The 24,468-nt window shown below is 44.7% G+C and overlaps 1 protein-coding gene across 2 annotated transcripts in view; it reads left to right on the plus strand.

Moving 5' to 3' along the window:
• LOC138472520 (microsomal triglyceride transfer protein large subunit-like) overlaps positions 1-24,468 on the plus strand; it is a 1,457,683-nt gene that overhangs the window by 754,043 nt on the left and 679,172 nt on the right. For both annotated transcript variants that reach the window (XM_069610748.1, XM_069610747.1), the window contains one exon: positions 3,777-3,934. In XM_069610748.1, the coding sequence (XP_069466849.1) occupies positions 3,777-3,934 (158 nt within the window). The remainder of the gene's footprint in view (positions 1-3,776; positions 3,935-24,468) is intronic.

Genomic DNA, 24,468 nt, shown 5'->3' on the forward strand with positions numbered 1-24,468 from the left:
CGGTGAATGCGCTAAAGGGCCACAAGGCTCTATTACCGGGTCTACACCCGAGGGGCTATGCCCTAGTACTGGACAGGGGTCCGAGGGGGCGCCTGTACCCACCACGTACCCCGCAAAGGCGACTCCGCCCCCAGGAGGTGCAAGAGCGTGAGGGACCTTGCAGGTACAGAGGCTGCTACAGCTACCCACTGTCAGGCCGAGGGGTCGCTAGATCATACCGGACACTGCACTGAGGGGCCGCAAGGTTCTACTACCGGGTCTAACCCGAGGGGCTATGCCCTAGTATAGCACAGATGTCTGAGGGAGCGCATGTACGTACCACGTACTTCGCAAAGGCGACTCCTTTCCCAAGAAGTGTTGGAGCAGGGGAGACTGTCCAGGTCCTGGGTACCTGGGCAAGTACCAAGGCTGGTTGTTACAGCTACCAGCCGTCAGGCCGACTGGTCGCGAGTTCCTACCGGGGGCTGACTGTGGTGAGGAGCCACAAGGTTCAATTACTGGGTTCACACATGAGGGGCTACGCCATAGTACCAGACAGATTAGTCTGAGGGGGCGCCTGTAGGCACCACGTTGTCTCAGTCTAGGAGGCACAAGCACGGGAGGGGCCTCCCAGGTTCTTGTACCAGTGGAGGTACCAAGGCTGCTTGTTACAGCTACCAGCCGTCAGGCCGAGGGGTCGCGAGATCCTACCGGTGACTGAGTGCAGGGGCCGCAAGGTTCTATTACTGGGGTTAGGCCCGAAAGGCTACGCCCTAGTACCCGACAGATGTCTGAGGGGGCGTCTGTATGCAGCACTACCGGTGGCATCGCAGAGGGCGATCCGCATACCAGGCCCTGTCCTGAGGTGCAGGGTAGGCCTCAACCTCCACCTCCAGGAGTCTTGGAAGAGGCAGGGCCCAACGAGGCAAGCACCATGACACAGGCACGCGGCATGCAGCCTGACAAAATGGCTGCCGGGCCAGATAAAATGGGGGCTCGTCCGACACCATCCCCCTTCGGGGAACAGGTAGGGGAACAAGTTTCCAGGTGGGACTGATCTTCACTAAGTATGTGGCCCATGACATACCCTTAATCGTCGCAGGGCCGATGCACCCCGCAGACAGTAAGGCAGAGTGGCTTCAGGCCGTAGCATGCCCGTGCCTCCAAGCGCTTCACCGGCCTGTGATTACGGGTTTTCTTGAAAAGCCATGGCCCTCGTGGACATACTCCCTCCGGTTCTGTCGCTAGCACCCGCGGCCACTCTGCTGTTGGTTCCAGCGCCTCCAGCTCCTGTGCAGCCCCGGCTGCTCAGGTCAGGCAGTACCCACAACACCGGCTCCCACGTCTCCAACGGTCTTGGTAGCCCTCCAGCCGCCTCCTCAGCAGCCGGCCTGGGTCAGCAGGTCACAGCTTGAACCCCATTTGGCGCAGCCTACCAACAGGCGCCCCGACGGCAAGTTTAGACAGCGGGAGGGGGCCATCTCTTGCTATTGGCAATCTCACAACCACAGTCTCGGCCACTTCCGGTGCAGCGCCTGGCACGCTTCAAGGTATGGCTGGCGGAGGCCAAATATGGTTGCGCAAGACATGATGGAATCTGCAGTGACGCACATCAGCAGTGCCATTTGCACCGCTGCTGGCAGGAGAAGGACTGCCTGGCTACGGGCAAACAAATTCAACCTCGACACCCATTAACGCATACCGGACCTTCCTTTTTGGGGTGTGGGGACATGTTCCGTTCTACAACGAATTATGAACTTGATATGAGGAGGAACAGTCCCCAGGCTGCTGAATCCTTATCCATCCTTGCTAAGGCCTTCCCTAAGACATATAGCCAGACGCACGCCCATGCTGGCGTACCGGATTCGCGGACACTTAGATCCTACCTGCAGAGTCCTCAGGCTACCGCCTACCGATCCCTCCTCGCTCTCTCTCCTCCCCTCTGCCCCCACAGATTGGGACAACACCCGGGAGGATAGCTTGGTATGTTGAGGTTGTTGTGGTGCCAACTTTGCTTAGACACATGCGCCAAGTAGCTATTTATAATCAGAGAGTGTGTCGCAGTTGTGTGGGGCATAAAGGGGCAAAACCCCAACCCCTTAGTAGAACAGTGAAAAAATATTCGCCACACACTTGAAGAAAATTGCGCCACACTTGTATTAGGTAATTGATTGTTGGATTTATGTAGTTAAAGTCACTAGCATAAATTAACAAAAAGTGCCCTTTTAGGATGACACCTGTTTCGACACATCAGTGTCCTTGTCAAATCAGGGCTGATAGCTAAATTCCAAATAGAAAGATGCCATCACCATTAAGACAGCCCTGATGGTGGGTCCTATGTCTGCACGCTGTGTCAGCGAAATCCAAGCTTTGATGGCACCCAAGCCATACACTACTTTTCGCAGGGACAGGATGGTCCTCAGAACGCATCCCGTATACTTACTCGAGGTAGTCTCTGCATTCCGTCTAAATGAGGAGATAGTACTCCCTACTTTCTTCGCTGACCCTAAGGACCATGCTCAGAGGGTTCTGCACAGTCTTCATGCTAGACGTGTGCCAAAGTTCTACCTGGACAGGACCAACAACTTCTGCAAGTCTGAGGCTTTATTTATCACCCTCGGAGGGTCAGGGCCAGGATATCGGGCTTCCAATGCCCCCATAGCAAGGTGGATGGTGGCCTCCTTAAGGAGGCCTTGGTTGGGCAGCACAAACCGGTAACTGCAAACATGCATGCCCACGCATTCAGAGCCAAGGCCTCGGCAGTCAATTTCCAGAGACACGTACCGAGGCAGGTCATCAGCAAGGCGGACACTTATGCCGCTCCCTTGGCTTTTTGCAAGCACTACTGTTGGGATGCCAGCTCCAGGTGAGACGCAGCATTCTGCAGGCAGTATTAAGGAACTTGTTTTCTTAAGGAGAGTCAACTCTCCACCCTGGGGCTACATTCAGTTGTAATCGCTCATGCAGTATGGAGGAAAGGGAAAGGGACGTAAGGGGAATTACAAGTTACTCACCGTAGTGACTAATGTACTCTTAGTCCATAGTCCCCTTTCCTCCATACGTCCCACCATCCTTCCCCCTAATAAAACTGGTGTCACTTAGGCAATTGTAATATTGTCGACACCTCAAGGGGGACTGAGGAGTGACGCCGGTGGGCGGAGTCGGGGGAGCCCATGCTCCCAGGGCCGCACCCCCACATGCCTGTAAATTTAAAGGGGAAGAAGGTTTTTTCTGGTGAAAAGGGTTACGTCTCCCGTCCCCAGCGAGGGATGCCCGTGCAATATGGAGGGAAGGGGGCTATGGACTAAGAGTATGTTAGTCACTACGGTGAGTAACTTATAATTTTTCCCCCTAAGTGAAGGTATGCTCCACGGCACCCCCTCCGATATAGGACACAAGGTTTCTAACATGTTTGGGGCAGTGGTGGTAACATTTGGATCTTGTGGTGAGAGGGAAAAATCTAGGGTAATTTCATGAGATGTTTCCTCTTGTAATCATGTGTTAACCTGATCCGGTATTCACTAGAATGCAGCATGCAGTAAACACTGTATTGCTCGCAATTGGACAGGCAAGTCAAGCAATATTTCAAATACTGTGTGGCTTTACTGTACTACCTGATTCATAATGAGTGCATCCGAGATATTGAAAGAAAATATAAATGGAAGATGAAAAACATCCACGTTCAGAGACAACATTTATAATCCTCTTAGCTGCTATTTTCATTGTGCTGTGTAACATTGAATTATGGGATCACGTTGTTGTGTTTGTTGCTAACCAAGCTTTTCCGGTGCTTTCAGCTGATAACCTACCTTAAGAAGTCTGGAAGGCGACCAATGAGAATTAACCAATCTAAGCCTTTGGCCACAAGACGCTTCCACATGTTTGTGCAAATGCTGCGGTACGCCAAGAAGAAGGATGTCCTCCAACTCCTGGAACAATCTTCAGGTGATATGGTGTAAGTAAAGACACCCCCTTTCTTCTGTTTCATTGTGGACATTTCATTAAAGTGGAAGTTGAACCAAGACAGGAGCATCCTCTCTATTTATGTATTGATTGATTGACATGGTGCCTACTGCCACCAGGCTCCAATCATGGCACTGTCATGTACATGCGGCCCTTGTGCAAGAGGATACTTGTTAACCACTTAAAACTGATCTGCTACTTCACGTGATCATTTTAGACTCCATTCTGAAAACCTTTACAAGATGGGGCCACTAAAGAGGACTTATTTTTCTGTAATTATTCTGTGAATCGTTGGGATCCATCAAAAGGTAAAATGACAAAATGTAAACATGCTTTCCAGTACTGATATTTTGAAAGACTGATAAGTTCCCCAAAATAAAATGAGCAAATGGCCAGGGGAGTGAAGCTGAAAGCTTCACTTCCCTGTAAAAGTCAGGACAGGTTTAAAAACAAAAGCAAAATGTTTGGGGGTCCATAGAACTATGGAGGGAAAGTTGCTAAAAGAGAAATCTTTCCTAACAATCCCTAAGCATGTTGGATCTCTGGTTGTTGGAGTGCTACTTGATAAGCGCTGTAGAGCCTGGAATTGAGTATCTTCTTATTGATGTGTCTGATGTGGGTTGGGCATAACTATGTCTAATTTGTGCAGCTGGCATAGCTGCTTTGTCGGTTGTTGTTGGTTGTGTTGCAGCTATGCGTATCCTGACAGACATGACAACATTCATAAGGGCCGGATTTGTGCATGGTTAAGCTGAGCAGATTTGGGGGAGGGGGTGAAGGTGGTTTGAGATACAAGGGGAGCTTGATGCTACCCACACGCTGTATTTTTGTATTCCTGCTTTGTTTTTCCCCACCATATTCCATCCATTTGGTACACCCAGGGATGATTAAAGGGAGTATGGGAAGTGGATGCGCTGTTAATGCTGACAGGACATTCACTGTACAATGCAGACAGGACATCCATTGGGTGATGTAGACATGATCAGACAGAGTTCAGGGGCAATACCACTGAGCACCAAAGGATATTGTGTGCCTCTCACTGACCCGCATTCATGTAGAGAAGCGCAGGGGTTGGACATTGCAGAAGGCAGCTTTCACAGATGTCATTATTTTTGCCAGAAGCGAAAGTCATAGATGACCTGGGGCTCAGGAGTACTGTATGCGTCACTAAATTGGGGAGAGCTCTGGTACTCCATATCAGGCCTATGCAACTCTGTGCCACCTTTCATTCTAGCACTTGTAATTCCCATCTCTAGCACTTGTAATTCCCATCATGTGAGCAGGATTGCAAGTACAAGAATGAAAAGGAAAGACAGACCAGGGTCGGATAAGGCACTCAGGCCTGAAATTGACATTTTGGGCACTCCCGGTACCTGTAGGAGGAAGATCTGATTCTGTATGGAAGCACAACTAGACCTCTTTTGGGGCCTACAGCATAGCTGCCCAACACTGCAAGTGCAAGCTTTAGCCAGTAAAATATTAAAGAAATACCATTCCAGGCCTACAGAAAGCATTCCTTTATTGCCACATGCCAGGGTCCTCTTATGTCCAGATCATGCTGTGACTAACACCCTCAATAAATAAGACTAAGTACTGGTTCACTGTCCCCAGCTTTAAACATGCATGCTGAGCAGAAGCTGTAAATCACGACCAGGCAGGGACTTTATGTGCCACAGCTGATCCAGAGGATACCTAGAGTGTTTACCTCATGGGTCACTGACATCTGGCTCAGATGCCAGCCTCCCGCTTGCACAGAGTCTGTACTCTGTGACAAACACCTGTAAAGGCGGACCCTCTGCTCTTCATCAGCTTTTGACATCTGCAGACTCTAGCACTGGAGACTGGACAAGGACAAAGGAACGGACTACTGTATGAGATTTCACAGTCATCTTAATTACAGGTTCAGAAGACACTGGAAGCAACACACTGAGCTCCTACAATCAGCTTGCTTATCTATGCCTTTTCAGGCTGATGTAATACTTAATGCAAATTCAGGATACATTTCTAATTGGTCCTCTTAACTAGAATATAAGCCCTACTTGTGTTTGATTGGTTGGCTTATATGTCACTCACAAAGCCCACATTAGCTCAACTTGGAAAGCATGGATTGACTGACACACAAACAGATACGTTTGTTTCATACTTAGCTATACATAATTACACATCTTTAAACTCCTGGCAAGAACCACTACTTATTTACTTCTCTAGACCCTGCCAAATTTACTTGGCAGCTCACACTGAGGAAAACCTCATGAGTCCATCTTATTTGTTGCTAAGTAAACAGCTGTTGTGTCTGATTCGTAGCTTTCCCATGCGCTTATCTGATTTAATATCAATCATGTCTGCTTTTCTTGCCAAGTAATTCTAAAAATACCATACCAGACGCGCTCATCTACAGTGAGCTGCTGCCAAGGAATTATTAATTATCTGCATGAGTAAGGACTTTTGACACCTGCTCCCAAGACGCCATTTTGTATTTTGGCATCCATCTTAAGAAAATATCTGTCTGTTCAGCCTAGATGTTCGGCTACCAAATGTTAAACCAATTTACTTTTGAGCATTACTCATTTTCTATCCAGTTTTCAGATTACATTTTTACATATGCATGATATGTGAGTAATACTGGAGACACCCTTTACTTCCTGAGTCATTCTGACCCCAAAAATATATGTCGCCCTATATGCACTCTTTTCCGTCAAAGAGCACTATAATTCTGATTTTTGCAATACTGGAACCATTGATCAGCCTATCATGCTATCGTATCCAGTTTGGGGAAGTGGGGGGTCTTCTGGTACCCCTCTACACACCCGAAGAGTAAGAGGCTCACCAAAAAGTATATTACTGTTTTCACAGTGGGTGTGGAAAGAGATGCTGCAGAAGACAAGGCATGTCCGAGTCTCTATTATAGCAAGGGGAAGTGTCATGCAAGCCAGTCACTATCTTTCATGACTAGATGTGCCAGTTGAACTTAGAGCTTTCTCCACATGTGCCAGACAGGGAGATCAAATACACTCCACAGCAAGCCAATGAGGCCAAAGGTGGAAGAACATGATTGACTCTGCCAGGTCCTCTGCAGCTGTAGAGGGAACAGTAATGCAGAATAGAATCAATTCACTATTACTTTTTTACCTCAGTCAATTCACCCCTCAGACAAATGATGTACCTGAAATGTGCATACGCAGGTTGAGTAGAAGAAGTGAAATAGGCACGAGGACACAAAATAAGACAGATGGATTAAGTCTGTTGGATGGCGAGCCATATGAGTTCCAATCCAGTTCCAGGAAGAGCAGGAAAGTCAAATTCAGGCCAAAAGCAACGTTCCAAGACAGTTCCAAGTCACCAAAGCAGCAGGGTAATCCAAAAGAGTTTCAGGGATGAATAGTCCAAAGCCCAAAACACAAAAAACTATTTCACACAATCCAAGGGTAATACACAGGTTAATCCAAAGGGTAATCCAAGGTTCAGAGATGCAGAGCAGGAGTCATGGACAACGAAGCAAGCCACAACAGATGAGAAGCAATGAAAGGCTGTTGCCTGCGGCTTAAATAGTGTGATGTTCAATTTACGGTCTGCGGTGTACTCGTACCACATGAGGGTGGCCATGATCACATGACCACCCTTTGATTGCGTTGTGGACATTCTGGCCGTTGTTGTTGGGCTGTGTCGGCCAGCCGCCAAGGCAACCGCCAACAGTGCCGCAGTGTGTAGAAGTGGCGCAGCGCCGCAGTGTGTGGAAGCAGGGCAGTACTCAAGGAGCATCAGGAAAGTGACGGCGGGGCCGGGACAGGACACCAGAGAAATGCTGCACAATATCAGACAAACACCCTTGGAAGTGAAACAGGCATGAATATGACTGGCAAATCAACAGATACTATACCTGCCCTGACAGTGCCTCTGACATTGTGCCAGTAGGGAAGGTAAAGCTGGATGGGGAAAAAAGAGGACCATGATCTGTAGGAGGACTGGGCCTAAACAATCCCAACATGAGCTTAGGAGTTATGGAGCTTAATGCCATGAGAGAGTGTGTCAGCCTAAGACGCACAATTGAGCAATAAAGAGTCACTGACAAGGGGAGAGCAGAATCATTCTTGATGCATGCTGGTAGATGTCAAGAGAGAAATACTTACTATATTGCATGCTGGCAGATGTGGTTTTAATTACAAGCGCAGACCAAAAGAAAAGGGAGTGTGAAATAATAATTATATTACAGACTGGGGAATTCGGTCTGGATGACCAGCTCGGACATCAAGGAAAGTGAAGAAGTACATTTTGTGATTTATGTCACATGCTAGTACAACAGTTTAAAATAGCAAATCCAAATCTAAGGTCAAATACATCATTGAGTTTACATGCTGATGAAACTCTTCTAAATTCCCAGCCCAAGTATTTAAAAAGTATGTATGTAATTTTGCATACTTTTACAAGATACTCAAGTGACCAGTTTCAGGTTGCCATCTCAAGTCTAAGTGAATCAAGTTATTTATTTTACATTTCTTTTTCAGTCTCGAGCAACTTATGTTGTATGTTGATACAGTGGTTCAAAGTATATGTTCAAGCCTAAAGAAACTTAAACAAGTAATTAATTCTGCATGGTGGCATTTGGAGTTTAAACTGCCAAATCAAAACTAAAATAACTGAACCACGTCTTTATCATTACACCCTGATAGAATAGACTCTTTGATTGAAGAATATTAAAGCAATTCACTTAGATTATATCGTGATAGATGGTTATATTATTCTAAAATTGCCATGTAACATTTGTCACTCATTACTACAAAAATAGAACTGAGAGAGAAACACTACTAAATATCCTACTTGTTTAAAACATAAGTGTTTATTTTCTTGAATACTTCAAAAGTTGATCATTATCTCAAGAAGGCAATTGTCACATTTAACATGACTATCCCCATGTGTTCTTGAAATATGCGCATGGCTTGAACATGTATTTTGTAGGAAAGACACAATAGGCCATAATAGGGCACATGTTTACAAAATGCATTTTGGTAGATCTTTCAGTTTGACTCATGCATCTTTCAGTTTTAACTCATGCATGAGCCTACTCTGGCTCAACTTGACTAGCTATTGGGTTCATCGAAGCACCTCTCCCAAGATCACAACTCTCCTTTAGGCAACACTTTGAGCACAGTCATTGGTTTGTAGACCATGAAAAGGCCCAACATTGATGTGAACTGTGATTTTACAAATAGAACATGCCGCCAACCCCTTTGGTGGCTGTGAACTGAATGTGTATACTGCATGGCATAAGGGAGTAAAGCCAGCAAACCTGACTCTGCCTTGGGGCATGGGATTGTAGAGTACCAAAACAAATAAACAATAAATATTTAAGCAAATCGCAATAGGGTTCACAGGCAGTTCTGAAGAGGAACTCAAAAATATGTTACCTGCCATAAAATTCATAAAACAACATTCAGGGCAGAGTCTATTAATTTTCAGTCTTGCAGTTCATCATAGTGGAGGAAGGTTTGTTGAAGTATGCGTTTCCTATCCGTGAAATGTCTTTCCGTAATTCACAAAATAGAATTAGCCATGCTTCTTTTAGAATCCCCGGCTCATTTGAAATAGCTCTCTGATGGATACAACTGAAACTGATGCCAGTTAACTTCTCACTGCAATCTGCAGTATGCATTGTGCAACACATTCCCCTGCCTAACTTGGAGCATGACCCAGGAGGCAGGAGAACCCCATAAGCAGATGTACCTGAGGGAGGTTTGGAGAGGAACCCCAGGTCACCCTCAAGAAATCCCCATCATCTGGCAGGGGGCTGCTGAATACGACATATTAACAGTACTCGCCCATTAAATGGCTTGGGTATGGAGAAAAGAGATCATGTCACCAAAACCACAGATGCCGCCAATTCTGAATGCAGGCACTGTGTATTATCACACACTTTCTCGGCACTTACATAATCAGAGCTGAGAACAGGAACACACTGTCAATTGCTCTAGGAGCAGGGGCAGCTTTGCTGCTGGAGGCTAGCAATATGGAGCTTGCATGCCAAAAGGTTTGTCAATCCAAGATAGAAGACTGGCTTTTAGAGTGAGTTCACACTGGTCAATCACAAGCCCATGGTCAATGAAGAAACATAGCTACAGGGTATTCTGCAAAGCCCGGCCCACAGGGAGGAAACAACATATTATAAAAGGCCCACCCTGGGAGCTAGGTCTTTGGGTGTTTAGAAACCAGGTTGCAGCAGGATGTTGGAGTGTGTTTACAGTGCAGAGAAGAGACTGTGAAGGGAGCTTTGAGTCCAGAAGACTGGAAGTGAGAGGGGGAGAAATAGTGTCAGGAGGAGGAGGAGGTTGGAGTTGACCATGGGGGAGGGGGGCGAGAGGATCAGGAGGCGGGAGGAGCAGGATGAAGAGGTTGCGGTGGACACCAGAAGTATAAGGGTGGAGTTGATACATCATGAGGAAAAGTTGGTTGAGTATAAGGAAGATGTGGTGGTAAAGGAACATGTGGAGGAATTTGGAGGTGAATATCAGGCAGAAATATTTAAGAGACATCCGTATAAGGTAGTTATGACAACTGTAGTAGGTTGGAATAGTGGAGAAGGTTAAAAAACATGAGGCATCTGACACAAAGCAGTGGATTTGGATGAGACACTAATCTTGAAGGGGTTGATTCCATGGTGGGAGGAGGAATATGCATGTGGTGGAGTAGGAACAGGAGAAGAACAATTGTAGAAACGCCTGAAAGGGAAGGGAATCCAGGACCCTGAGACAGGGAAGTGGTAGAACCATCATGAGCCTGCTGCTACCAACTGGGAGGAGCAAACCTGGTAACCACTGTGGAATACAAAAGACATTAAAGATTCCTGTACTTGGTAGAGGAGAGACAACACTGCCTTAGCTACATGCACAAGCACACAAAGTGCTCATCATCCACTAAAGGAGCCCCATCTCCGTCGAGGAGGGAAGAAACATTCTTGAAAATGTAAGAGCCATGAGAATGAGTATTTGTGTTTACTTCAATTGGTGGTCAATAGAGAGACTTTTGATTTAATTTGGCACTTTGATCAATTGATTCCACCAGAGTGGGAACAGAGAGATTCTTCTGACCATTCCTTGTAGAATGTTTGTTTTGAGGACTGTTGAATGTACCCGATACATTTTGGGAACCCCCACTATAATTGAGAGACTCAGGGACCGAGCTGAAGGAAGACTCAAACCTGGGAACCCTTATGAAGATATTTTATCAAGGGATAGAAATCTTTTGTTTGAGCAATACATCATTTTAAGTTATGCATGTGTCATGCTTCTGCATCGCTGCATCTGGGTTGCGCTGTCTTCAGACCTGCAGGGTGTATACTACCATCTTCAAAGAAGCCCTTAAATCATTATTTGACATTTCCTTTCCGAAATCTGTATTTCCGAAAACATGGATTTCAATTCCCATAATGCACCTTGCTGCAGTTGTCATTTCCTGGTTATTCCTATGCATCAGTGATGGAACCACAATCCACAGAAGCCCAAGAGATCAGTGCTACTTTCACCTTCCCAGGACCGGAGAGGGAGGAGGCAGATTACCTTCAGATGTGCTGCTCCAGGTGCTGCTAATTGGCCTGCTTCAGCACAGCACAGGGCAGGTGAGTATTTAATCTGCTGCTTGCAGGAGCACAGGTCTTTTGCACTGAGTTCACTCCCAGCCCTTCTTGCCTTGAGCCACGATATTCTGTTGTTTACTATTGCTGTCAGATCCTGCTCCTGTTCCAGTGCCCGGTGCTCCCTGCCTGGCAGCCCTGCCACTCTCCTCTGCCTTCTGCCCTGCTCCTCTGTGCTCCCTGCCTTGCAGCCCTGCTCCTCTGTTGCAGTCATTGTTCCCTGTCTGCAGCCCCTTTCTCTCTACCTCCTATTATCTGGCTCCCTTCCTGCTGTTCCTTCTTCCTTTCCTTCAGTCTGTGTTTCCTGGCTTTAGCTTCCAAGTTCCAGTCCAGGGTTTCCTTGTTTTCTTCTGTCCTGCCCTTATTATCCCACTTCAGAGCTACAGATTCTTTGTAATCGGTCTTCTATACCACCCTTGTTTCCCCACTTCTGAGCTACAGTTTCCCTGTTATCTGTCTTCAGTCCTGCCCTGGTTATTCTAGTCAAGATTTACAGTTCCTGATTACCGGTCTGCAGTTCCAGTCTCCTGTATTATTGTTTACTTGACAGCCTAGTTGTCCCTAGTTATTTATGTCAATGTTCTTGTCCTCACTTGTGCTTCTGTTATTCCTTTGTTCAGAGTTTGGCTGCTGGGTTTCCCCGCAAGCAATCTCTGCCCCTTCTCTTGTCTTGTTTTGCTTGTAGTCTATAGTGAATTAAATGTAGCAGTGTGTTGCCTTCTGTTCGCTCAGAGGGCATACGCTGTAGGTTCCGGCTGAACCCATACCAGCTTGTCTCGTGTAACTGCACTCCTTGTTTGTGCCCTAGGGTCCAGGCACAGAAGCCACTCCTGCTTCCCCTTTCCATGGGCTTGCAAGGAGTGGTGCCTGTAAAAGTAACTTACACAGAGGCATTGAGCTTCCCTTATATCTGTGGGCAGTCTTCAGTCCAACCTGTGTACAGACCCCGAGTGGGATTCTTCATTGTTTGTCCACTGAATGGTTCCTATCCCTTTTCTTAACCATTGAGATACGTCCTTTCTTCCAGTTCCATCGTTCTTAATTACCTTGCCTATTCTTCATTCTTGTTAAGCGCACACAGCAGGAAGCTAACCTGCCCCCTTACATCAGCAAAACCACCCAAAACCTACCTGGGTGCCCTGCGCAACTTGTGACAGAATGTAAAAAACTTGTAAGAGACATGAGTGTTAAGAGAAAAAAACGTGCTTGCTCTTATCTGTTGATCCATGTCCTGGCTGTGTCAATAGTTATTTAGAACTGTCATTTATTGGCAAGTATCAGGGGTTAAAGTGGGGAATACGATTGGGTCTGAGCAAGCTTGGCGGTCAGAGCAGAGATAGGGAGCATGGTGCAGAGTGGGGATGTAGTGAAGACATCTGGGGACTGAGCAGAATTTGTGGTAGCATTTTGGGGAGCAGGCATCAGGTGACAGAAGTTTCCAGGAGTCTATTGCAAGTGTGGCAGAACTGTCTTATTGTGACTTTTGAAAAACATTTTTTGTAGTCTACAATGTGCAGATCATTCACTTTATTTCTTATTGTTGTCCTGAATTTGAGAATGGTTTCTGTTGTTTGAGTGACAGTTGAGGAGCACAGTTCCAATTTCTGGCAATTTCTAGAATTATGTCATACTGGAGATTGTCAGCATTTATTTTTAGTTGAGAAGGTCAATGCCCTTGCATCCCTGGCCTGTTGTTCTGCTAAGGCTTTCTGTACAACTTTAGAACTTTTGTTTTTAAAGTTGCTTCATTTGGTGCAGGTGATCATAAAAAAGTGTAAATGGGATTTCCTTTTATGGTTCTGCTGTAACACTTATTTAAAACAAATAAGTAAAGGTTTACCCGTGATGATTAGAAACTAGGCTTAAAGAATGTTTATGTACAGAACATTGTTCCTAAAAAGAACATAGAGAGAAAAAATAAACATTTTAAAACCACATGAAGCAAATAATTGACACATGAAAGAAAATTGAAACTTTTTATTTAAAAATATCTGATTTCTTAATACGGTAAACACATCTTTTGTAATGGTAATGAAGAATTTCAAGGTTACTCATAAGAAACATATACAGGCTATAATCTTTAAGATCATTTGTATCTCATGTGTGCGACTTCCAGACAAAGCATGCAACACCATTAATATCTAGGTCTGAATGAGCCGAAGAGCACAAATGCCCACCATCTAATCTAATGTTATCACAGAAGCAGGCCTCACCCTCAGGAATAACGGTCCTACACACACACCAAAGGTCGCATTTGGACTGCATCGCAGACATCAACTGCCTGTCATCCATAACAAATACTGAACCATGCGTGTGGACGGATCACAACCTGATCTCATTCACTATCCAAGACAGTCCTCAAACCAACTCGGCTAGACCGATGGCCCCCCATTCCCTAAATTGGAATAGGAAAAACATCAGTCCCTAACCTCCTGCCCCTGCTACAACCTATTACCAACTCTGTGAACCTACCCTCCAATCCTACAGATCTGGTTGACCTGCACAACAATACCATTAATTCGGCCATCGATTCCATTGCACCACTGAAACTCAGCAAAGAGAAAACTTTAGCTCACCTAAACTTGTGGTTTACTCCGAGCCTAAAAGCTCTGCGCATTGAGAAAAGACTCGCTGAGACCAGATGGAAAAACAACCTTACAGCTCGGAACAAGCTCCTTCTCACCTCCCTGGCCGTTAAGTACAAAAAGGAAATGATAGAATAGAAAAAGCCAGCTCAAGCACCAGAGAAATCTTCTCTGTCCTAAGGGAATTGGAAACCTTGGTCACTCTAAGGGTCTCCTCCATCAAAAATAAATCTTGGTGTACAGATATCCAAAATGCCCTTTGCAATAAAATAAAATAAATGTCAAAAAAGCCACCCTACAAAAAATTGCCATATTGCAAAAAGCCTCCTCTAAACAAACCAGACCCAGCCACCAATTTAAATTCAACTCTACCTCAAGCACTGAGGCTGAAAAAATAATGTCTTCCCTCCAACCTTCTTAATGCCTAGGGGTCACATGTCCAGCACCTACCATTAAAGAAGCTGCAAAAAAACTACCTCCTTTCATCTCCACATTTATCAACTCCTCCTTTAAATCATGCTCTGTACCTACCAATCTCAAAGACGCCTGGGTACTACCCTTACTAAAAAAAAACGACCCTAGACCCCAACACACCCACCAATTATAGGCCAATCACAACCATACCCTTTCTTCTTAAAATCTGTGATAAAGCTACCTATCTACAGATTCAAGGTTATCTGGAGATCAACAACCTACTGGGCACTCGCCAATCAGGCTTCAGGCCAAGACACGGGACCAAAACTGCCCTCATTGACCTGAAGAATCAACTAGAGGACCTTAAAGACAAAGACACATCCTTCTTCTGCTAGATTTGTCCACCGCGTTCAACCTTGTCGACCACAATGTCCTGTGCTATCACCTTAAAAAAGCCAACCCCTTTCCCAAGGAAGCCACCACCTGGATAAGCTCATTCTTGGACAACGGATCCATGAGTCTTCTCACCCTCCTCCGCAGCAGACCCAGTACCCATCACATGCAGAGTACTACAAGGCTCCTGTGTCTCCCCAACCTGTATAATATATTTGCAAAGCCCCAATAGACATATTTGACAATCTGGGTGTCTCATACACCAACTATGCTGATGACATCAGATTCTCATCCCCATCATAGGCGACTATGACAAAGATGTAACCATGATCATCAAAATCTATCTTATTATACAAACATGGATGGCCACCCACGGTTTGTTTCAACGGCGAAAAAACAGAGCATTTAATTGTTGCATCCCGTAAAAGACTGACTGTTCTTAATTCCTTCAATTAGAACGGAGTTATATTAGGTGGAAATTTTAAAGTCTCTAAGGAGGTCAAGAGCCTAGGTTTCTACCTGGACTCGGCTCTCAACCTCAACAAACAAATCAACGTCACAGCTTCTGCCACCAACTATATGTGTAAACTGATTTATGCATGCAAACCATTTCTGTCCATGGTAAACTGTATTACAATAGCAAGGGCCTTAATCCTTTCCAAAGTGGACTGCTGCAATGCCTTATACTTAGGCACCAGTAAATGGAACACCACTAAACTACACACAATCCAAAATAATGCCCTCAGAGCGGCTCTAGGCAACTCAGCACATATTTCTCATAAGAGGTGACACCAATTAGCTCTCCATAAACACCAGAATCAAGCTCAAATCACTCAACCTTACTCATAAATGTATATCCAACAAGGCTCCCCTATACCTCACTGATAGATTTAACAAACATACCTCCACACAAACTGTCAGAGTAGCACAATCCAACAGCCTTAGAATACCCAAGTTCAAGCTTAAAAAACAGGTGGCACTAGCTTCCCAGTCTTGGCTGCGCAAATATGGAACTCTATCCCTGATTCATTAAGAGCCTTATCTCCCTTCCAATGCTTTAAGACTAACGTCAAGAAGTGGCTGCACTCCCTAGACTGGTAACCCCTGCCCCGTTTCCTGGTACTTCTCTCAGCAGACTACACCTAAATAAGTAACAGCAACTAAGGAATCTACATATTGTATATATGTACATTGATGTCACACTCACCTGTATATATCTGTATATCTGTATATTGTTGTCCCGTCTTATGTAACTATGTAACCTACTCTATCTGTATTTGATGTCCTATCATATGTAACTATGTAACCTGCTCTGCGCCGAGATGCCCATGGGCCCGGTGCGCACTATAAATGAATAAACAATAACAACAATAACAATAGAAAAAAAGAGAAATTAGTCAAAGGAGGGGTTAATGCTATAGTGTTGAGACTTCCAAACAAATTCTCCCTTTTCTTTCTTAGTAAAATGTGTAAGTTACAATTCATAATGATGTTTCGACTCAATTGTAGTAGGGGAATTTCAGTCTTCTTCAGGATCAGTGATGATTTATAAATATATTGTAGTCTTATTATCTGCTACAGATCACATCATTCTAAAGAACTTTTAAAAAGAATACTAATTTAATTTCTGAGAAACAAGTTTCTTAACTACCTATTTGCTTATGGTCTGCAAAACTGAAAAAGAGCACCATTATGCATATGATGACAAAATAATTGCTCAGTGTCTCAGGAGAGGGGGGATTACGTCTAACCTTACCTAGACGATTGCCTGATTAGGGTGTGTTCTCCCAAACAAGTGCTGGATCATCTCAAAGTTACCTGCCACTTTCTTCACAGGCTGAGCTTCTCCCTCAATTTCAAGCACTCCCATATGACACCTTCCCAAAATACATCAGAGCTGTGCTAGATACATCCTTGTGAAAGAGCTCGCCACCCGAGGTGAGGGCTCAAGACATTCTTCAGATGGTAACAAAATGTGAGTGCCCAGAGTCTTCCGGCCTTTGACTTTTTGAGGTTGCTCGGCCTCATGGCATCCTGCATTTTTCTTGTGCTGGAGGCCCACCTTCAATGGGCTCTGAGAACACAATGGTCACAATTCTCAGGAAGGATGTCAGACCGTCTTCTTTTAGTTTTCATTAACCAAAAAACATCTACCATACAAAACGTTTTTCAAAATCACTTTCTCCACTTTGAGGGATCATGATAATTTAATGCATTTCCCCGCCCTCTCCTTCTTCTCTGAGTTAGAGGCCCAAAATGATTGGCCCACTCGTGGGCGTTTCATGTTTTTTCTTCGCTCAGTTCTCTAAATTGCAAGTGCTTCGATGGATTTCTGACCATTGTACTTTCTGGTATAAAACTATTGTTTGTTTTTTTTTTTTTTTTATTTATTTTAAAGTGCTTTTGGTTAATTAAAACCTTATACACTACAAATTATTTTTACATTAACCATACCTAGTTACATATTTCACATGGAAAAACATTAGCCAACACATTTAATAATAAATTCTAAGACACATTTACAAAATACATCCCATTACACGCTTCCAAATATAAAAGGCTGCCCCAATAAAAACCTTAATTTCTCCGTCATAAATAACTGACCAAAATTGGTCTGATTCAATTCTTTGCATGTCCCCTACTAAATTTGAGTACCCTTTAGTGTAGTATTCTTTTAAGTTTGGGCAGAAAGTTAAAATATGTCTTACTGTCTCCACCTCGATATAACAGTATCTACACAATCGTTCTGCACGAGGAATTTTTGTTCTTGCCCCGATAATTTCATTACACGGGAGAATGTTCAGCCGTAATTGAAGTATAAATCTTCTCATAGCTTTATTTCCCGTGTTAAGCAGATACTGTCTTGGTGTAGCAGGCTTGAGGCCTTGGAGAGCATAAAAGGAATATCTAGACTTTTTGTATAAATAGGACTGGTTTTCGCATAAATCCCAGATAAAGGCCTTATCTTTAAGGCTTTTCTTAATGTACATAATGTTATCTTTTCCCATATGTACATTATATCCTAGGACTTCAAGAAATGTTAGTACTATTTTTTGTAAACTTAAAAAATAAGGATTCTTAAATCTGCCTTCACTTTTATTTCTACCTATAAGGTTGAGCATGTTACCTTCATCCCCATCCCCCAGTATTATTCTTAAATAGAGTTTGCAACATTCTATTTTCCATAGGGTCGAAAGGGATATTAGCCCCAATTCGCATCTTATCGCTTGTATTGGTACCGAATTTGGGAGTCCTAGAGCTGGTCTCCAAATCTTCCCTTCAAGTAGATGCAGCTTACTCAAATATTTGCTTTCTATAGTTTCCAATGCATACAAAATTCCAGGAATAATACAGCTTTTATATATCTCAAGAAGACCTTCGACCGAGTGACCTCCTTTACTGGTGATATATTTTCTTATAACTTTCCATTTCTTTACTATTTTTAAACTTACCGCCTCTTGGAAAAAATGTATGCAGGGATTGCTCAGAATAGGCATCCCCAAATAAGGGTAGGCCTCCACTACCTCTAGTTTTATCGAATTTATCTGCCACCTAGTAATAAGCCTTTTCTTTTCGAGCCTGGTGGCTCCAAATACCATAACCTTAGTTTTGTTTATATTGATACTTAGGTTATTCTTTTCGGAATACAATAATAGTCCATTCAACATTCTTTGCAACCCTACTGGAGTTTTATCCAAGAGGACGGTATCATCCGCATAAATCAGGCCACAAATGGGTTTTCCCGCTACTATTGGTGGAAAATTATTTATAGTCGAAAAACTTTCCCACATATCTGAGACATACAAATTGTACAGTATGGGAGATGTCACACATCCCTGCTTTAGACCAGTGTTAGTGGCGATCTCTGGAGATATCATCCCTCCTTTGCCCAAACAGATGGAGACAGTGGTTTCCCTATACATTTCCCTCAGAAAGTGCAAAATTTTGGGACAGATATTTTTCTCACTTAATTTCTTCCACAGAAGCCCCCTATTAACACTATCAAAGGCTTTCGAATAGTCTACAAAACATATCTTGTATAAGCACCTCCAATTGGCATTGCTGGTGTTATACTTATAATCCTTGATCCAATTTTTGTAATGAGTCTTTATTGTTTGTAATACATTCAGATGTCAACCTTTGCGATCTGAAACTATCCACTGTTCTGTTTGATTCATGCTTACCCAGTTGTAATAAACAGTGTTGTTTCTTGTCCAGTTTGTGCTCCACTTTTTGAGAATGTGTTTTTTTAATGATCTAATTGGTGGACACAAACCTAGTCTCTTTGCTTTATTATTCGTCGTTCAGCAACCTCCCCCCTCTACCTGCATCAGCCTTGGGTGACTTTGTAGGAGTCGGCTCACTCTTGGGTAGGTCAATTTCCTCTCTTCACTTAAAATTCTCGACTTCTCTGTAGCTTGCTGCGTTCCCCAAATGGCGGCGGGTGGAAGCATTCCTTGCTTCCAATCATCTGGTATCTGCGAAAGTTATGAGGGCTCCAGGCCTACCATAGCATTTCCGTGGTCACGCCACTACTTCACACAATTCCTATGATTCCATCCTGACAACGGTTCACCCACTGTCTCCTACTCCTGTCCTCCGGTGTCTCCCCTGCTTCTCGGAGTACCGCAGTCTCTGCGGCTACACTCGGGACAACCTCTGTTTGATATTATGATGTCAACGCTCTTCCACTCCGTACTGTTATAACTCCTTTATTTTCAGAAAACGTATTGGTTTTCGCATTACCTACTGCCAAACAGGAGGATGATGACCATGTTGTTGGATGCAGGGCAGTCCCATCTATGCAGATTAAGTGTCCTGAATAGGAAATGGGAGTCCTTGTCCCCTAAAGGGGAGTCACTCCCAGTGAGGTCCCAATTGCTCAGACGCCCAAGGAAGGTCTTGAGGAGTGGGATCACCTCCCTAGCCTCAAAAAACTCTTGATTCATCAGTCCTCTCTAGCCAAGGGGGAGTCACCCCCTTTGGGACTATGAATGGGAGCCTGCTAAGATTAACACCCCCTAGTGGACAGGACAAGTGGGAACTCACTCCTCAGAGGACAGGCAGTCCCTAAACAGGGACACATTAGCCTCCCTTGTCTCAGGAAGCCAATAGTTCTGTGGGTTATATGGGAGCTTACTTGTATAATTGTTAGGCAGAATCCTCTGCAGTACCCTTACGGAACACTACAGGTGATTAAGTCTACAAGTGGCAGTACAATTTCACCTTTGGTACAAGCCTGTACTACACAGTTATAGTGGTAGCGGTAGCGGAGCAGCCAAACTTATCTCAAGAGCAAATGAGCAGTAATAGGAATTACACAAAGGACTGCAATTACTGTGACTCAGGCAGACACTGACTCAAGGTTTCTGGTTAAAAAATATAAGTACATTTATTTTTAAACCATCTGTTCACAAAACACTTCACTTCTATTAAACAAAACCACACTCTTAAATATACTACACACAACCAATTTCCTTGATTTAGGACAATTCAAGGTAAGTACCTTAGGATTTGACAGACCGGTGTTGTGAAACAAAAGACGTTACCGGGGGTTAAGAAACGCTCACTTTTTGACAATAATGCCAGTTCGGTCTTAAGAAAGAAAAATGTACCCGCGGGAAGAAATGTAACCATAGTCAAACACACTTAGCACTTTGAATAAAAACCAAGGCAAAGGGGATAAAAATCATAGGCAATACTTTTGTCAAGGCACTAGAATGAGAGGACGTGTTCAAAAATGCAGATAAAGTCAATAGGGCTGCACCAGTGTCAAATGGAGCAGAGCTCTGTTGTCGAGTATCACACGTTTAGAATAGTTTGAGATGAACGATGCCAGGAGTACTTGGATAGTGTCAAAGGGAGGCAAAAGTTATAAAAGGGAAGGAAGAAAGGACCAGCCTTCGGTAAGAAAAAGGGTTCACCCCGATTTCTCCAGGTCGGACTTAGAGAACGACCAAATGTGCACAGTACCTTATTCTTATGAAGAAAGCTGGTGCCACAGCAGTTGTTCCTGGTAGTTCCTGCAGACTCACGGTTCCTGAAGCTTCAGTCGTGGGGACAAGGACGACGTCTGGAGCGATCTTCACTACCCAGGATGAGGCCAGCAGCAGCAAAAGCAACGGTGAATAAAAGGTGCAATCCTTTAAAACAGGAGAGGGTTCTTCTGATAGCTATATGGACCACTACAGCTTCGTGCAGCGATTTCGACCCAGGAGAGGATTCTCTGGCTGTAGAAAGGTGAGCTGGTTGATCCCACCAATCTCAAGGGAAGAAGACTCCGGACTGGATCTTCTGTCGTTAAACGGTAGATAGCTCAGGACTGCAGCAGGGCTTTACCGGGACTTGGGGGTTGCAGCAGCCGTCGTCTTCTCCGCTTCTCTTCCGTTCTTGTAGTTCCAGTGGCGACTCCGACTTCCAGCCCAAGAGGCCTGCCTTTTATGCGAAAATCCCCCATTCACACAGCCTGGCTGTCAGTCACACAGCAGGGGGGTTGTCCAGCCCGGACAACTCCTCCAGCCAATGAACACAAAGTGCGACTTGGCTCTCCAAGCAGACCCTGTGCAGGGGGTGACTAAACCCCTCCCTCACATTCAGCCCACCCAGATGCCAAAGGAGGGCTTCTATGTAGAAGCCACCGAAGGTCAGCGAACAAAGAAGGCAAACCTGGTTTGCTGCGCAAAGTAAAACACAAGAAGGATATTAACACAAAGAAATGGTGACTAAACCCGACCGGAGCCAAAAGAAAGAGTATTTGGTCAAGCGGGTTTATTTTCGAGGCAAATATAATAGCCTAAAACAGTACCACGTTTATATAGTATAATCGCGGTAGAAAAGATAGGGTAGATACCACTGCCACCAGCCAAGTCTGATTGTTAAGGGAGCGAAACAAAGCTCCAAGAGGTGCAGACAAAAGGTAGTAATTAACCCCTTCCAATACTCCATGTAAGATGGGGTGTATTGGGTGTGCAGTTTAAATGACTACATAAAGTAAATGACAACTTTACCTGTTTCTGGGGGACAGTAGTGAGCCCCAGAAAAATGGAGTCAGTAGGAAGTCTCAAAGACAACCCCGTGTCACTGCACTGAAGGTGCTGTGTAACACACACAAAAAGTGGGGCTCATGAAGTGGTGTAGCTCCAGAGCCCAAGATCACACAAACAGTAGAAATACACATGGCAAAACACATGTAAGAGTGAGAAAAAGGCTCACACTCTTACCAGGTGTAAAAAAATAAACCCCAGAAACCCAGCAAAGCTGCTGAGGGACTCACTACGTGAGGGAAATTAGCCATAAATGAGAATTCTCCCTAACAATAATAACTTCCAACTTCATACAAAATGGTTGGAATGGTTTCTTACCTTTTTCACGCACCGTCATTAACTCAGAACAGACAATGTGAAATATGCTCACCCCCTTGTTGCGTGTAAAATAGATCCAATCATCATGGGACCTGAAGAGGAGCGAAGCTCCCGGAGCTGCAGAGGAGAGATCACTTCCTGGGAGGTGTGGCAAATGAAAGCGAGCATATACGTCTTGGCACATTGACTCGCGGTTAAGCCTGTGGAATGCTCTACAATTCTGTTGGTGCCAGGACCAGAGAAACCCGGCCCACAAAAATATCCTGCAGTGGAGAACGCCAAAGAGGAAGACTGTGGGAAGGGAGCTCCAACATATGCAGAATCCCTGGAGGAAGCTGAAGGGCCTACCCAGTTGCTCCCCATGTGAACGCCTTCCCAAAGGAGCACCACATGGAAACAAACAGTATGCAGTATCGCCGGGGAGCAAGGAGGAAGTTGGAAAGGGCAATCCAAACCACAAGGTGGCGTACCACAAACCAGACGCAGCGAATGGGTGACAAGAACCAAACCCCAAGGTAGGGTTGGAGCAACAAGACCCCCAGTGTCGGGTAATTAAAATCCAACCCCATGGCGGGGTGAAAGAAACCAGGGCCCAAGGTGGGCGGGGAGAAACCAGAGAACCGTGACCCTGTAGAGTGGTAAAAACCAGTAGGTAGCTAAGTGGGAAAAGCAAAGCATTATTCCCTGGTGGGGGAGCACAAATAGAGTACCTGGTGTGCTCTTACGAACTAGGGAGTTCTCAAGGTTGAGTGATGGCTTGCGATTGAGACAAAGTAACTGGCAACCCTGAGAGAGAGAGAGACTAACGAAAGACCAATACACAATTCGAGGAGCTGAAGGTGAATGAGACATGTATTGCCTTTATCTAAACTCTGTCAGAAAGGGGCATCACAGTGGGGGTCAGAACCAGACACCATTCTTTTGTTTGGGCAGAGGGCATTATTATATCTTTAGTTTAAGTTCTTTTTAGTTTACTGTGGTAGGGAGAGGAATCTGTAATGAACAGGTTTCTGGACAGCAGACTTTGATTAATTTGTAAATCCTGACAAGCACACTTTGAGAGGCTTTTCTTTTGCAGTAGGACAGAGATGACCTATGGGCAGCTTATCCAAAATGCCATCTTGTCTATTTCCTGAAACTGACATCACAACTTGTTGGAAGTTCCCTCATGGTGATCTATTACTTGTGAGTAGAAATTGCACCAATTTTTCACATACATATTCTTGCTTGTACTTTGGCTTTTGCAATTTTTGGTATTTGGACTACACTTCCCATTATGCAATGGTGAGTGGACAGGATGAGCAAATAATGCATTATAGAGAATTATTTTGCGGATTGTTTGGGGTTTGTAGCATATAGTTTACATGTTTCAGAATGTATTTATTTTAGTTGTGCTTTAGGGATGGTGAGAACATTTTTCTGAGTGAGGAAACCTGTTTTGTAGGTAGTGTCTGTAGTTATTCTACTGCATCAGGGCTACTATCTGCCATCCTGTGCTGTGCTCTATTTTTCTTATTTCCTCGCAAAGGCCTGGGTGTTATTTTCCTTGATGCGCATGCTTAATGTTGTTAATGCAATGACAGAGTTCCCGCTTTTCTCTGGGATCCTCCATTTGCATGTCCTTGGGGGCCAGTTATCTGTGCAAGCTAGCGGATGAGTGAAAGGGTGAAATGTGGAGAATATCCAGGTTACCCCAACTCACACATTGCCACCACAGACACTGAAACCTCTTCAAAGGAATTGTGGAACAGCATTCCTGTGAACTGGCAGTGCCTGCATGTGAACACCTTCCCAAAGGAGCACCACATGGAAACAAGTGTGGGTACAGGAATTGCATATAGATCTACAGAGGGAAAGGTGAGGGACCTAAATCAGTATGAGAAACTAGATAGCCAGCCATCCATCCCTCATGCAGATAAGAACAAATAGGCTCAGTGTATCCACCAGGGGGTCAGGGTGTCCATCCAGAGGTCAGAGCCAAGCTGTGACTACCAGACTTCAAACCACCCAAGAGTATGGAAAATTTAGCCCCAAGGCCCACATCAGAGGTTGAAGCTATGCGCAGGGGTGATGCCCCATCAGGAAATCCCTAGATCAGCCTCCTGAAGAGAGGCACCCGAGTTCCCCTTCCCACAAAGAAAGGCTGGAAGGC

The sequence above is a fragment of the Ambystoma mexicanum genome, chromosome 8, assembly GCF_040938575.1.
Source record: "Ambystoma mexicanum isolate Mex_15411 chromosome 8, UKY_AmexF1_1, whole genome shotgun sequence".
NCBI classification, from domain to species: domain Eukaryota; kingdom Metazoa; phylum Chordata; class Amphibia; order Caudata; family Ambystomatidae; genus Ambystoma; species Ambystoma mexicanum.